The following is a 14,140-nucleotide window of genomic DNA, read 5'->3' as shown; positions in this document are numbered from 1 at the left end:
GGGAGGCAGGCAGGAAGAGGGATGGATCCCAGCCAGGGCTTCGCATCTGCCTGTTGACAAACTTTATTTCTCTTTCAGCACCTGGCACCTCAGACAGGCTGCGAGGGTGGAAGCAGCATCAGGTAAATTACACCTAACAAGGTTCATGCCCAGCACCGTGCACGGAGCTGCAGCCCGGCTCTCTGGAAGACAATACTTCCTCCGGTGGCGAACTGCAGCCACACACGGAACGCAGGAGAGCCGCAGCGCGCGGTTCTCAACCATTACTTCCACACTGATAAATTCCTGATTTATGGACGTAGCTAGCGCCAGCCCTCACTCCCTCCTCCTCGGCTACAGCTTGTTAGACACACACTGCAACGACAGTCTTTAATGCTTGCGTTTTATTTCGGGCCAGAGCCCCTCAACTCTGAACTGAACACCACGACCGGCCCTCCCGCGCACAGGATGGTAGCAGAAGAGTCCACGGACGAGGTGGGACGGCCGAGGTGGCGGGCAGCGGCGAGCGGGCGAAGCGGCTCACACACGGCTGGAAGCAGAGCCATGCAGGGTGCCCACGGCTCCTACCAGCGCTGGCTCTCTGCACAGGAGGGATAGCAGCAGAGGGCAGAAGGCCTCCTCGTTGTCGCGTGGAGGCAGCAATGTGCTTCCTAGCCTCGCGTCTCCAGAACTCCTCTTCCAGGCAGAAACAAAGCCCTTGCACCCCATGAGACTGAGCACACGGCCACGGCCACGGCAGAGGACCACTGTGGCCATGGGCTCCCTGGGGCAGGGAGCTGTTAACTAAAGGAGAAGCAAAGGAATTAAAAAAGGAGCCCACTCTCACCCTTCAGAAAAGATAGCCCCGGCTCCGCTGTACAACCAGAGGACAAGGGACAGCCCGGGACAGCCTTTCTCAAAACCAAGCCCACTGGCTGCTTCTTTCCTGCCAGCTGTGGCCAACCACCCCCTCTCCATGGATGGCCACGAGCTGTCGCTCGGCTCTCAGGCCCCACTCTGCCAGGCTGAGGTCCTGGGGTATGCCGGAAACCCCAGCAACAGGAGCCGCAGCACCAGGTCCGTTCGGCAGCGGCACAGCAAGGAGATGGGAGGGTAACCATGGGCCACGCCGGCCGGGCAAGGAGGTGGGCAGGCAGCCAGCCTCCCAGAAACAAAGCGCCCCAGGGCTGCAGGAAAACAGAAGCAGGCCAAGACGGGAGGCCAAAAAGGGAGCGGTCCTACTGGAACAATACTCAGGACGGTGGCTTAGGATCTGCCACTTCCCAGTCCCCACAACCAGCTACCTGCGACAGTGTTCCTAGGCACAGACACAAACACCCAAAGAAACTGAGCTCCCCGAGAGTGGATATGGGCTCTGTTTAAAACCAACAGCCCCAGGGCCATGTGCCGCACTTACAAACACCTGCATGGTGTTGATTCCTAAGGAAGAGGCGCGGGGAGCAGTCGCCCCCACCTCTGTGTAGCCAACCTGTGCAGGGCTGACTGCGAGCCACTAAGCAGCTCGACCTCCCCCTGACCTGGCCTGCATCTTCTCTGCCCACCACGGGCCGAAGTCTAGAGCTCAGAGCTCATTTTTCCCGAAGTGTTTCTAACTGACCAGGGTCCAAAGGCACAGCGCAGTCCCCTCCCACGGGACCGGAGGCTCTGTCAGCCCGTCTCGCCGAACCACAGCAGGACGGTGAGGACAGCGCAGCGACGCTGGCGCCTTCCAAGGATGGGGCCTCGGAGTCCACGGCGGGAGCCCACCCTGCTAGGCGGTCCTCTTCCTCACTGGGCGGCGACGGGGAGCTCCTCCTGCCCGATCTTGGAAGAAAGCAGCAACTGGAAGAGAGGGGAAGGAGAGGGTGAGACCAGATAAACAACCACCAGCCACGAAGATGGGAGGCTGCTCGTCCGCAAGGGGAAATGAGTACCGACAGACGCACACTACTTGGTGGATAACCTTTGAAAACACGCTAAGGGAAAGGAGCCAGCCATAAAAGACCACACACTGCGTGACTCTGTGAATTTTCTAGAACTGGCCAATGCACAGACCCAGAAGGCACTCGTGGCTGCCAGGGGCTGGGGATTCGGGAGGAAAGGGCAGTGACTACTCAGGAATACAGGGTTCTTTTAGGGCAATGAAAATACTTTAAAATTGACTGTAGTGACTGACAGCTGACCAACTCTGAATATACTAAAAACTACTGATTTGTCTCCTAAATAAGTTTTATGGTGTATGATTTTTATGTCAAAAAAGGGGAGGGTAAAGAACAGAACACGTTAGAGAGCCTGCCCAGCCTGCCTTGTCTTTCTTCACACGTTTCAACAGGAGTCCCTACAACCACACGATGGGTGAACACAGACCCACGTCGGGAAGGCTGCCGATGCTGTGATGTTACCTTCCCTACGTGGATGCCCCACGGTACCGGCTACAGGTGCATCAAAGAGTGTTTCAGTTACCTCTTGGGCTGGTCTCCTGTCGCCAGGTGAGAAGAGCTCTGCCTCTCTTCTTGGGCCCAGCCACAGTTTGACATAGCATAGCGCAGAATGGCTTCAGAAACCGTCACCGAGCTCCGACCTTGGACGCAGGCTTCTATCTCGGGCACCGAGAGCTGGCTTTGCAGGAAGAGGTGCAACTGGCTGTCTGACAGGAGGACCACACTCTGCAGGACCCTGGGAGCACGACACAGAGCGTCACCTGAGGGGCTGCCCCAGCTCCTGCAGGGCTGCTAGCTTGTATGTGCAGAGCCAGTGCCAGGCTGGCAGGTCCACTCACTTTTCGAGGAAGTGCTGCAGACCTTGGCGTCGCTTCTCAATGAACTCATCTGAGCTGCCAAAGAAGGTTGACTTCCCAGGAAGTTCAGGTACAGGCCTGTGGAGTCACATGTAGGACCCAGGATAAGTCTAACACCCAAAACAGTCACTCCAGCCCCTGATTGAAGAGGCCCAATCAATACAATGACCTTTGGCCGGCGCCATGGCTTAACAGGCTAATCCTCTGCCTTGTGGCGCCGGCACACCGGGTTCTAGTCCCGGTTGGGGCGCCGGATTCTATCCCGGTTGCCCCTCTTCCAGGCCAGCTCTCTGCTATGGCCCGGGAAGGCAGTGGAGGATGGCCCAAGTCCTTGGGCCCTGCACCCGCATGGGAGACCAGGAAAAGCACCTGGCTCCTGGCTTCGGATCAGCACGATGCACCGGTCACAGCGGCCACTGGAGGGTGAACCAACGGCAAAAAGGAAGACCTTTCTCTCTGTCTCTCTCCCTCACTATCCACTCTGCCTGTCAAAAAAAAAAAAATACAATGATCTGGCCGGCGCCGTGGCTCAACAGGCTAATCCTCCGCCTTGCGGCACCGGCACACCGGGTTCTAGTCCCGGTCGGGGCACCGATCCTGTCCCGGTTGCCCCTCTTCCAGGCCAGCTCTCTGCTGTGGCCCGGGAGTGCAGTGGAGGATGGCCCAAGTCCTTGGGTCCTGCACCCCATGGGAGACCAGGAGAAGCACCTGGCTCCTGCCATCGGAACAGCGCGGTGCGCCGGCCGCAGCGCGCTACCGCGGCGGCCATTGGAGGGTGAACCAACGGCAAAAGGAAGACCTTTCTCTCTGTCTCTCTCTCTCACTGTCCACTCTGCCTGTCAAAAAAAAAAAAAAAATACAATGACCTTTTACTAAGGGGGAGGTCCCTTAGTCCCAACTCTGGCTGGCTGCATTCCACGTCAGGCCCTGAGTAAATGTTTATGTTTACTCCTCCCTAAAACCCCATGAGAAACACATTAGTGTCCCAGCTTTAGAAGATCAGAGAGGTTAAGTAAATGTCCCATTGTCAAACAGCGAGTAAGGAGAAAAGTTAGTATTTGAATCAAAACCTATGCTGTCATACGACATTGTCTATGACATCACTCCAAAAAGGTAAAAAACTCCAACATGGAGAATCCTGGTACTTCTTTGTCAATTACAACTATCTACTTCAGTCCCAGGAGCTCATAGGCGGAAAGTGGTTGGGTCGCTGGAAGTCACCCTCCAACTCTAAACATCTCTTTCTTTAAAACAAAACATACACTTTACACACACACACACACGCACACACACACGCACGCACACACACAGGTAAAGTGACAGAGAGAGAAACACAGAAGGCAATCTCCCTCTAACTGGTTCACTCCCCAGGCGCCTACAACAACCACAGTGGCAGGAACCCACATCCTTGGGCCATCACCTGCTGCCTTCCCAGGCGCGTTAGCAGGAAGCTGGATCTCAAGCAGAAGTGGGACTTGACCCAGGCATTCCGATATGGGATGTGGGCATCCGAGTAGTGGCTTAACCCATTGTGCCACAACACCTGGCCCTCCCTAACCTTTCTTATAAAGTACAGAGCAACATCTTAAAAGCCAGGCCAGGCTGAAGAAGCCAGGATTTACCAGAGGAAACAACAGAGTTTCCACCAGCTTATGAGGCCCTGCCTCGCGGCTACGGCCTCATCAGTCCCACAAGTCAGCCAGCCGGCTGGGGCGCTCCTCCAGGCTGCCGTCAGCACCGAGCCCTCAGTGACCATCGTGCAGTAGAGTCTCTGCTCCCAGGTCTCACTGAGGAGTGTGAGTGAGCAATGAATAACAGCCTTGCCTGAGGCTCTCGGTATGGCTCTGCAGAAGGAACTCTGTACTAAAAGGGGACAAAAAAAATCACAATTTTCACATGTCAGATGGGTAGGAACATTACCTACCAAATAAGTTCAAGTGCTTAAAATTTTTTCATAACCAGTGATAAGCACATTTAAAATGCTAGCAGTATATTTATTAAGCACTAGACTAAGATACGTTAAAAAATTTTTTTAAACATTTTTATTTACTTGGAATGCCTTTGTGCCTTTGTTTGTTAGGTTTATTGTTTTGAAAGGCAGGGAAATAGGGGCCAGTGTTGTAGAATAGCAGGTGAAACCGCCGCTTGCAGTGCTAGCCTCCCATATGAGAACTGGCTGGTGTCCCAGCTGCTCCATTTCTGATCCAGCTCCCTTCTAATGGCCTGGGAAAATCAGCAAAAGGTGGCCCAGGTGTCTGGGCCCCTGCCACCCACGTGGGAGACATGGAAGAAGCTCCTGGCTCCTGACTTTGGCATGGTCCAGCTATTGCAGTCATCTGGAGAATGAACCAGTGGATGGAAGATTTCTCTCTCTATGTCACTCCCTCCTCTAACTCTTTCAAATAAATGAGAAAATCTTTAAAAGAAAAAAAAAAAAAGTAAGAAAGGCAGGGAGATGGAGAGAGAGAAAGAGAAAAGGTCTTCCATTTGCTGGTTCACTCCCCAAATGCCCACAACAGCCAGGAAAGGACCAGGCCAAAGTCAGGAGTCAGGAGCTCAATCAAGTCTGCTACATGGGGGCAGGGACCCAAACCCTTGAGCTATCACCTGCTGCCTCCCAGGATGCACTAGGATGACCCAGAAGTGAAATTAGGACTTGAACCTAGGGACTCTGACATGAAATACAAGTGTCCCTAGCAGCATATATCCACCACACCAAACACCCACTGCTATTTTCTTAAAAAAAGTATTTATTTGAAAGGCAGAAAGAGATCGTCTATCCATTGGTTCACTCCTCAAATGCCAACAATAGCAGGGGCTGGGCCAGGCCAAAGCCAAGAGCCAAAAACTCAACTCAGGTCTCCCACATAGATAGCAAGGATCCAACTATTTAAGCCATCATCTGCTGCCTCCCAAGGTGTACATTAGCAGGAAGCTGGAATAAGGACAGAAATAGGACTCAAACCCATGTGCTCCAATATGGAAAGTGGGTGTCCCAAATGGCATCTTAACCACTATACCAAATGCCTGCCCCAAAAAAGAAAAAATATTTTTGATGTTTATAGGGCTTTGTTAGATCAAAATATTAGAAATGAGAGCTCTATCTTTACTTTTTTCATTTGCTTTAAAAACATGACTTAAGAATGCATTTCCTAGGATGAGCACCGTGGTGTGGTAGGTTAAGCCTCGACCTGCAGTGCTGGCATCCCATATGAGTGCTAATTGGAGTCCTGGCTGCTCCACTTTCAATCCAGCTCCCTGCTAATAACCTGGGAAAGCAGTGAAAGATAGCCCAATCGCTTCTCGGCCTTTTGGCTAAGATCAAGTGAAAGCCCAAGTGCTTAGGCCCCTGCAACCCATGTGGGAGACCCAGGAGTTCCTGGCTCCTGGCTTCGGACTGACTCAGCTCTAGTCATTGCAGTCATTTGGGAAGTGAACCAGCAGATGGAAGACGTGTCTGTAACTCTGCCTCTCTAATAAATAAATCTAAAAAAAAAAAAAAAAAAAAAAAAAGATTGTATTTTCCAGGGCCAGGACTACAGAGCAGTGGGTTAAGCTGCTACTTGCTATGTCAGCATCCCATATGAGTGCCAGTTCAAGTCCCAGCTGCTCCACTTCCGGCCCCGCATATGGGACAGCAGCAGAAGTTGGCTCGAATGCTTGGGCCCCTGCCAGCCAAGTGGGAGACCCGGATGGAGTTCCAGGCTCTTGGCTTCAGGCTGGCCCAGTCTCTATGAGTCTCAGAGCTGAGAAGGAAGAGTAAACTTACACCAAACCAGCGTTTCTCTGTAGCTGCTTCCTCAGCCACACAAACTCACGGTAGCGGCGCCGCACACAGGAAGTCTTGGCGGTGAAGGCCTTGCTGTTGGTCTACAAGAAGCACACAGAAAGGGTTTAGTGGGAAAAGACCACGTTTACGTGGCTCCTCCATCATCACCCTCACTGAGGAGCCAAGCCATCAGGCCACAGTCCTCAACACAGGCCCCACCTGGCACCTGGCACCAGGAAGCCCAACAGCAGCCCACAGGCACAGCTCTAGCTGTCTTTCCTCCCTTCCCCCTCCTTCGCCCAAGTCTTCGGTCTCCATCTTGCCAGAAACACCCACAAGCAGGCTCCAGCTTGGCATACACCCTCAGCCCTGGATGCTGCAGACCCCAATACAGAAGCCTGATGCACTCACGTGAAGGAATATCTTATAATCCACGTAAGAGTTCCAGGAGCCCTCATTCTGCACACGGGGGTCCTGAACCCGCACTGTGATCACCTCCTGGGGGTAAGAAACGCCGCTTCAGCTCAGCCGTACGGCTTGGCAGCTTTGGTGATGCAGGTTGCCAGACTGTCCCACTCAGCACCAACTTTCATCCCTTTGTTCATTCATTCATTCAATTCAACAGGTATCTATTGCACGCTCACTATGTGCCAGGCACTCTTCTAGGCACTGGCAATAGACATAGAAAGAAACAAGAGTCAAAACCTATGCCCTGGCGAGCCCTACAGTCCAGTACATTCCCACCACCGACAGGAGTCAAGATGGAACCTCATTACCCAGCCACACCTCTGCCACTGACAGCCTTCTCTGGGCTTATTCTGAGCTCACCAGAACCACTAGGGTGTAACTGAGCACGGATTTGTCTCTGCCCTCCCACCTCCTCGAGCCCCTCTCCAACGCCTACCCACCTGCTCCTGGAGACTACTCTTACCTCCTGCTCCTGGGTCTCCGACATCTTACACGAAAAGCCCATTGGAAGAACACATCTGACGAGGGACAGAGGACACGGGACAATCAAGGTTAGCGTGCCTCTATTCTTAGCACTCTTGGCCTGGGCAGACGTCTTCCTGGGGACTCCCCGAGAATGTTTTTCATTCTTATAAAATGTAAAGAGGAAACAAACAAACAAAAAATGCCCCACAATAGCTGCGTGCCGAGCCCTGGGGGATTTGCCTTCCTTCTCAGACCGCTGTCAGGACCCTTCACCAGGTCACTTCCATGCAAAGCACCGTGGGGCCTGAGGAGACTTTGTCCCAGGCAGCCAGAGCAGGCAGGCTCAGTGATAAAAGTTTTGCCTCTAGGGCTGCGGGCACAGCAGCGTGTCCAATGGGCACTGAGAGAACGCAGCTTTGAGAGGGAGCCTAACAGTGCCCCCTCCCGGCTGCTCGGAGACAACCATGTCCCCACCGGTGCTCCTGCGTCTCTCTCTGTTTTGCCAAGTGCCGTCCAGCTCCCCAGGTGAATCACAGAGCCAGAGTGCTTCAGGTGGCCCCTGAGTGGGCCGCTCAGTGGTGACCCTGCCTTATCGAATCCGCTCTCTGGAACCTGGGCCAAGAGCTGTAATGATTTCCTCCCTCGACACGCCATCCGGTCTGTAGCGCTGCCCCAGCGCCCCACAGCTGCACAGGTCAACTCAGGATGCGTTTCGCTCCTTTGTAAAGATTCATTAAAGACTGAGCTCCTGATGTCCCCCAGTGTGGCAGTTTACATGGAGAGCGACATCGCCCACTCCGCCAAGGGGACCATGAAGGTTGCAGCACAGGGTTACTCAAGTCCAAGGGGGCCCATGATGTCACCTTCTGTTAAAATACAGCACTAATCTTGTTACTCCTAGAACCACTCCAACAGCAGCCACCCCCTTCTCCTCTCCGAAGAGCGGAACAATAAGGTTTAATTTCCCTTTCCAATTTACCTTGAAATGAAAACTGATTTCAGCCAATATGTACTGCCAACAAACGATCCCCGCTGGCTCCTGGGAAAACAAGACTATCTCTAAGCGCTCCCTCTCCCCCACCCCGCCCCGTGCCCATTCGCAGACCCACTCATTCTTACAGTCCCACAATTAATTTTAAACACATTCTCTTATTAGTTCTGCCTTACCATTAGAAGGGTGTGTAATGAGTTTCCTCTGTTTTATGTTTTGCTAACACAAGGCTAGCGTCTCAAAAGAAGGGGAGCTCATTTATGCCCTGAAATTAGCAGAGCAAACAGCTTTTCCGATTCTTTCCAATATACCAGAAGGTCTCTCTACAGACAAACACTGTATGCAGAGGCAAAGCTGCACAGTGTATGACAAAACTGGGCCACGCCATGCTGCAAACCCCAGGTTTTGCAACTTCAATGCCTTCTTAGACAGCATTCTTGCTGACAGTCGGATTGTTCACCTGATACAGTCTCCACCTCCAAGAGGTCCCGAATAGAAAGTAGGGAATTCCAATTCCGTAACAACCCATGGATAATATTCCAGATGTGAGCAAACGGCCGTGACCAAGAAGAGCAAGCTGACTTGCCGTTAACAATTAACCTTCTCAGATTAAAAAAAAAAAAGTCTTTTTTCTTCTCTTTTCAGGCATTTGATAGACAGCAGAGTGAATTATTCTAAAGTGTCTTCTCACAAAAGTAACACCAGGAAAAGGTGATGGCAAGAAAATCACAGTTCCCCACACTGCTGGTGCAGTGTACACACACACACACACACACGCACACTCAGGCCTTTAACAATCTGACAAATTCAGGACCATAACTGAATGGTCATATCTCTGATTTCAAAAAGGAATTTGTATAGGGTCCTGCACTTCGCCATACAAGCCCTCCTTTCCTTTGGGGCCGACACCACGAACAGCTATACTGTGACTTAAAAAAAAATAAATCCCAGGATCCTGACAATGCTGTATCCTTAAATCTAAGGTTCAAAGGCACTGAAGAAGTTTCTGTTGTAAGTTTCTGTTGTAACACTGGGACAAATACAAAAACCTGGACTCCAAGCAGTAATTTCTAGCAGCCTCCATTCTCCAGCGGCCTCCTTCCCCTGGAAACCACGTCTCAGAAGAAAATAAAGCTCTGTTGCCTTCGGAGGACAAGCAGGAAGTTCTTCACTTGGACATCTGTGTGTCATGCAAATCACGAGCCTGTGAGCGATCCCCTCCACCAGTTACAGGAACAATCGCTAACTACATTTCCTGGGCCCTTCAATTACATCCGAAGTTCCTTCAACTTTCTCCACCTGCGCCAACACCAACAGCTCAGGTGAGAACCCGGGAGTTTGCTGCTGCTGACAAAGGTGGACCTGCATCAAAGTTTTCTAACGTCATGCCAATCCAAGGTAGCAATCGAAGGCTTAGCATGTTCTCTCCCGTTTAAACCCCGTCGGGAGGCAGGGTAAAAAGCAAATCAAGTGCTGAAAGTAGATGGAGCCGTGAGACGCTCATCCCTTCCGACTCCTTCTTGAGCCCTGGGTGCCAGACGAGAGAAGGCAACCCAAAAAGCTCTCCTTCCTAAACGCCCACGGGGCTGGGGGGAGCTCCCAGCGTGATGGAGCTCTGTGAGAGTCGGAGGCAGCAGCCCGGCCCATCCATCGGTCCCGCAGGTGACCTGCTCCCTCCTCTTGGAAGGTAAGTAACAAAGACCACAACCTAGCCTGAGTCTGGTGTCTGGGTAAAACACCTGCCATTACCGCCTTGTCCTAGTCGCTTGAGTAAATGCCCCCCAAGCTGTCTGTACGACGGCCACACCCCCTCCATTCTCTAACGAAGTAGGAACTGAAGAGCACCACAGCTTTCTGCTCCTTTCCGGATGAAGCCGGGGAAGGGGAAGGAAAGATGCGCTATACTTTACAAGTAAGCTGAAATGTCAGGTTTGCTTCCTGGGATCTCGGGCGCGCCCTCGCCTTCATCTCCCTTCCGGGATGTCAGGCACGGCCACCTCTCAGGTGCCACGACGGACGCTCCAGCCCGAGCCCCCGCGCCTGAGGGCCGCGCCCACGCCCCCTCACCTGAGAGCAGCACCCGCTCCCCACGGCGACACTGCCAGCGCCCACCATACGGCAGAGCCGCGGCTTCTCCTTCCGGGTGAGCCGCCGGGCCCCGGTGCACGATGGGAAGCGGCTCCCGGCACGCCCCGCCCCTCGGGCCCGGGCTCTCGGCGGCGACTCCCGGGCTCGGTCCGGGCGTCGGAGGGTGGACGAGAGCGCGGGGTGCGCGGCGGGGAACGGGCCCCGACGTCCAGTGCAGGCTCGCGTCCCTCCCGCCGTCTCCAGGCCCAGGCAGTCAGCGGCCAGGGAGCGTGGTTCTCGGCGCGCGAGTGGGCCCGGCAGGCGCGACGCTGGCCTGCTGCCCGGAGCGCGGGAGCTTCAGTGAACCCGCTGGACTCCATCAGGGAGTGTCCAGCTCAGATTGAGTGCCAGAGCGAAAAGCGGACCGGAGAGTTGCCAGCAAGCCCAGAGAAGGCGCGTGCGGCCGGCGGGGCGGCGGAAAGCAGCTGAATATGTCGAGGTCGCTGGCGGTGTTTTTTGTTTGGTGCTTTTTTGAAATGCAGAGTTACAGAGAAAGACCTTCGGTCCTGGGGTTCACTTCCCAGATGGCTGCAAGGCCAGGCGGAAACCAGGAGCTTCTTCCGGGTCTCCACGAGGGTGCCGGGGTCCGACCAAGCACTTGGGCCATTACCAGGGAGCTGGCTTGGAAGTGGAGCGGTGGGACTCCACCCTGGCGGCTTAGCCACGGCACCCCCGTGGCGGTGACTCAACCAGTTTGAAGATGTTAGCAAAAATATTACCAAGGAACGAGCCTGGAGTGCAGCACCCAGCAGTACACCCACCGACCCTGTGTCCTTGGATTAGTCCTACATCTTTGTAAGACCGCGATGAAGAACAATGGCGGTTTCTTCATGGGGGTAGCTCAGGAACTTCCTGGTCTCAAGATCCCTTGGTTTATTATACTTGCAAAAAGTATTGAGGGACCCGCAGCCTTTTTTTTTTTTTTTAGGATACCAAAGTATACTTGTTTACAGTAGGAAAGGACAACAGTTGTGTACAAACTGGCAAATAAACACAACAGGGCCAGCAAACACCCCACTGAACCCAAACAGTGAGATGAAGGAAACATGAACATATTCAGCAAGATTTCAAACAGGCCGGAGAAGCGGGCTCATTCGGCCGACTATAGAAAGGCAGAGAAGGCCGCCCAGCAGCAGTGGGTCTCTCTAGAAGGTGGACAGGCAGAACCATGAAAGTTTCCATGGGTCTATATCCCAAAATTATTCACAGAACTGAAATCACCTACTAACGCATAAATCCAGGACATACTTGGAAAGCAGCATAGCACAGATCCATAGGACGTGAAGTCCTCTTCCCATGGGCTACCTTTGGTGTTGTTTTTTTTTTTTTTTTAATTTTTAAAGATTTATTTATTTATTTGAAAGAGTTACACAGAGAGAAGGAGAGGAAGAGAGAGAGAGAGAGGTCTTCCATCGCTGGTTCACTCCCTAATTGGCTGCAACGACCAGAGTTGTGCCAATCCAGAGCCAGGAGCCAAGAGCTTCTTCCAGGTCTCCCACATGGGTGCAGGGGCCCAAGGACTTGGGCCATCTTCTACTGCTTTCCTAGGCCATAGCAGAGATCTGGATCAGAAGTGGAGCAGCCAGGTCTCAAACCGGTGCCCATATGAAATGCCGGTACTGCAGGTGGGAGCTTTACCCGCTATGCCACAGCACCGGCCCCCATTGCAACCACCCTCGAAAGTGGCTTTTTATACAATAGCAAAATGTAAATTCAGCAATACTTAATCTTTTTTAAATAGAGACCATAACTGTTCATCAAAGCAAATACTAGAAGAAATCTGAGACCACAATACTATTAACAAAGGAGAAAGGAGGCAATGACTTTCTTCTATGTTAATAAAAGGGAAAAAGCCAATTCTTGCTGTGCCAGGCTTTGTCCACATACAAATCACTGGCTGCTGAACTGGGCTGGGGCTGCTGGGCCTCGGACCCGAGGGGCCACACTCAACAGGGCAGAGAGCACTTGGGCCATTTTACTAAAGGACTTGGTTTTTTGTTTGTTTGTTTTTGTTTTTGCTTTTTAAGAAGCATTCCAGATTTTCCCTTCCACATTACCAAACTTGACAAGGCTTAAATTTCCACTGTTCAGCATCTCAACAACCCGTGCCGACAGGTAGTAAATGAGGTCCTGTCTTCCACCCCCGGACCACGAGTTCTGTCCAGGATCCAGGCGAGCCTGGCACGGGGGAGCCAAGGCCCATCCTCGAGAACCCACACTCAGGCCACAGGTTTGGGGAGCAGAGGAGGGGACAAATAAAAATGAAAGGAAAAACAAACCCCCAAAACTCATTTTACCTAAACAAAGTTAACAATTCTGGCTGGCCCCATTTCAGTTGCGGATTCGTCCCTGCAGAGAGAGTTTGAGTCAGAGAGGAAGTCACTTCTATGCAGGTCCTGGAGTTTCCCCAGACTCTGCGACTGCAGGGTCTCAGGCTTACTATTCAACAGCAAATGACAGGATGGAAAACAGGGTGTCGCCCTCCAGGCCACACCCCCTGTCTGCTGCTGGAACAGGTCAAGGATGTCCCTGTCCTCTAGTTCCAGCTGCGCAGGTGTGTCTGCTTTGTTAATTGGTTACCCATTGAACCTGAATCTAATTTGCCTCATTGACAAGCCCTACCACTCCTGCAGGCCTTCATCAGCTTGCTCAGTGGGGTGTGCCTCTTGATTTTTTTTTTTTTTTTAAGATTTATTTATTTATTTGAAAGCAGAGTTACACAGAGAGAGGAGAGGCAGAGAGAGGGAGAGGTCTTCCATCCACAGGTTCACTCCCCAATTGGCTGCAATGGTCAGAGCTGCGCCAATTGGAAGCCAAGAGCTTATTCCAATCTCCCACATGGGTGCAGGGGCCTAAGAACTTGGGCCATCCTCTACTGCTTTCCCAGGCCATGGTAGAGCTGGATCAGAAATGGAGCAACCAGGTCTTGAACCGGCGCCTGGAAGGGATGCCTGCTCTGCAGGTGGCAGCCTTCCCTGCTACATCACAGCAGCAGTCCCTTAAGCTATTATATCTTAATATTTTTATAAAACACAACTTTTCCAAATGAAAAAAATAGTATACAGTGGCACTGTATTAGAATTTTGCAAATCTTGTTCATGACTGGCTGGGTTTAAAGAAGGCAGTGGATTCTCATATTTGCTTTCCCATTTTCTCAAAACAATGACATGTTGTTTGGGTAGGTGAAAAAAATCCAAGTTGGGCAGGCTTTGGGGGGTTAGGTAGGGGGTTGGCATGGCATGGTGACCCAGCAGGTAAAACTGCTGCCTGCATTGCCAGCATCCCATATGGGCACGGGTTCAAATCCCAGCTGCTCCACTTCCTATCCAGCTCCCTGCTAATGTTCCTGGGAAAAGCAGAGGAAGATGGCCCAAGTGCTTAGACCCCTGCACCCACATGGGAGACCCGGAGGAAGCTCCTGGTTTCTGGCTGGCCCAGCTCTGGCCATTGTAGCCTTCTGAGAAGTAAACCCAAGATGGGAGATTTCTCCCTCTCTCTCTATAACTCTTTCAAATAAATAAATCTTAAAAGAAAATCCAGGTCA

General features: G+C 52.4%; 1 protein-coding gene across 4 annotated transcripts; it reads right to left on the bottom strand.

Annotated features, from left to right (window-relative positions):
* Window positions 1-367: 367 nt before the first annotated feature.
* On the bottom strand, window positions 368-10,617 carry SNX11 (sorting nexin 11). 4 transcript variants are annotated; one of them, XM_062216522.1, is made up of 8 exons: window positions 10,537-10,617; window positions 8,458-8,517; window positions 7,477-7,641; window positions 6,957-7,043; window positions 6,546-6,646; window positions 2,759-2,854; window positions 2,443-2,655; window positions 368-1,821 (listed from the first exon to the last, which is right to left on the bottom strand). In XM_062216522.1, exons 1-8 carry the CDS (start codon window positions 10,582-10,584, stop codon window positions 1,569-1,571), a joined length of 1,023 nt encoding a protein of 340 aa, XP_062072506.1. In that variant the 5' UTR covers window positions 10,585-10,617; the 3' UTR covers window positions 368-1,568. The 4 variants fall into 4 exon arrangements, with proteins under 4 accessions (XP_062072506.1, XP_062072508.1, XP_062072509.1 ...); XM_062216524.1 differs by having other exon boundaries at window positions 7,477-7,531; window positions 10,537-10,560; XM_062216525.1 differs by lacking the exon at window positions 8,458-8,517 and having other exon boundaries at window positions 7,477-7,531.
* Between the last annotated feature and the right edge of the window lie 3,523 nt (window positions 10,618-14,140).

This window comes from Lepus europaeus, chromosome 18, assembly GCF_033115175.1.
Source record: "Lepus europaeus isolate LE1 chromosome 18, mLepTim1.pri, whole genome shotgun sequence".
Classification (NCBI taxonomy): Eukaryota; Metazoa; Chordata; class Mammalia; order Lagomorpha; family Leporidae; genus Lepus; species Lepus europaeus.
Note: the sequence above shows the minus strand (reverse complement) of the source record. Positions and strands in the feature narration are given on the sequence as shown.

Excerpts from the sequence above, each read along its gene's own strand:
- SNX11 (XM_062216522.1), bottom strand. The coding sequence starts at position 10,584 with ATGGTGGGCGCTGGCAGTGTCGCCGTGGGGAGCGGGTGCTGCTCTCAG. Across the intron at positions 7,642-8,457 it reads AAATCAGTTTTCATTTCAAG|AATGAAAAACATTCTCGGGG; the intron begins GTAAATTGGAAA and ends ACATTTTATAAG. Across the intron at positions 2,855-6,545 it reads CAGAGAAACGCTGGTTTGGT|GCCTGTACCTGAACTTCCTG; the intron begins GTAAGTTTACTC and ends GTGACTCCACAG.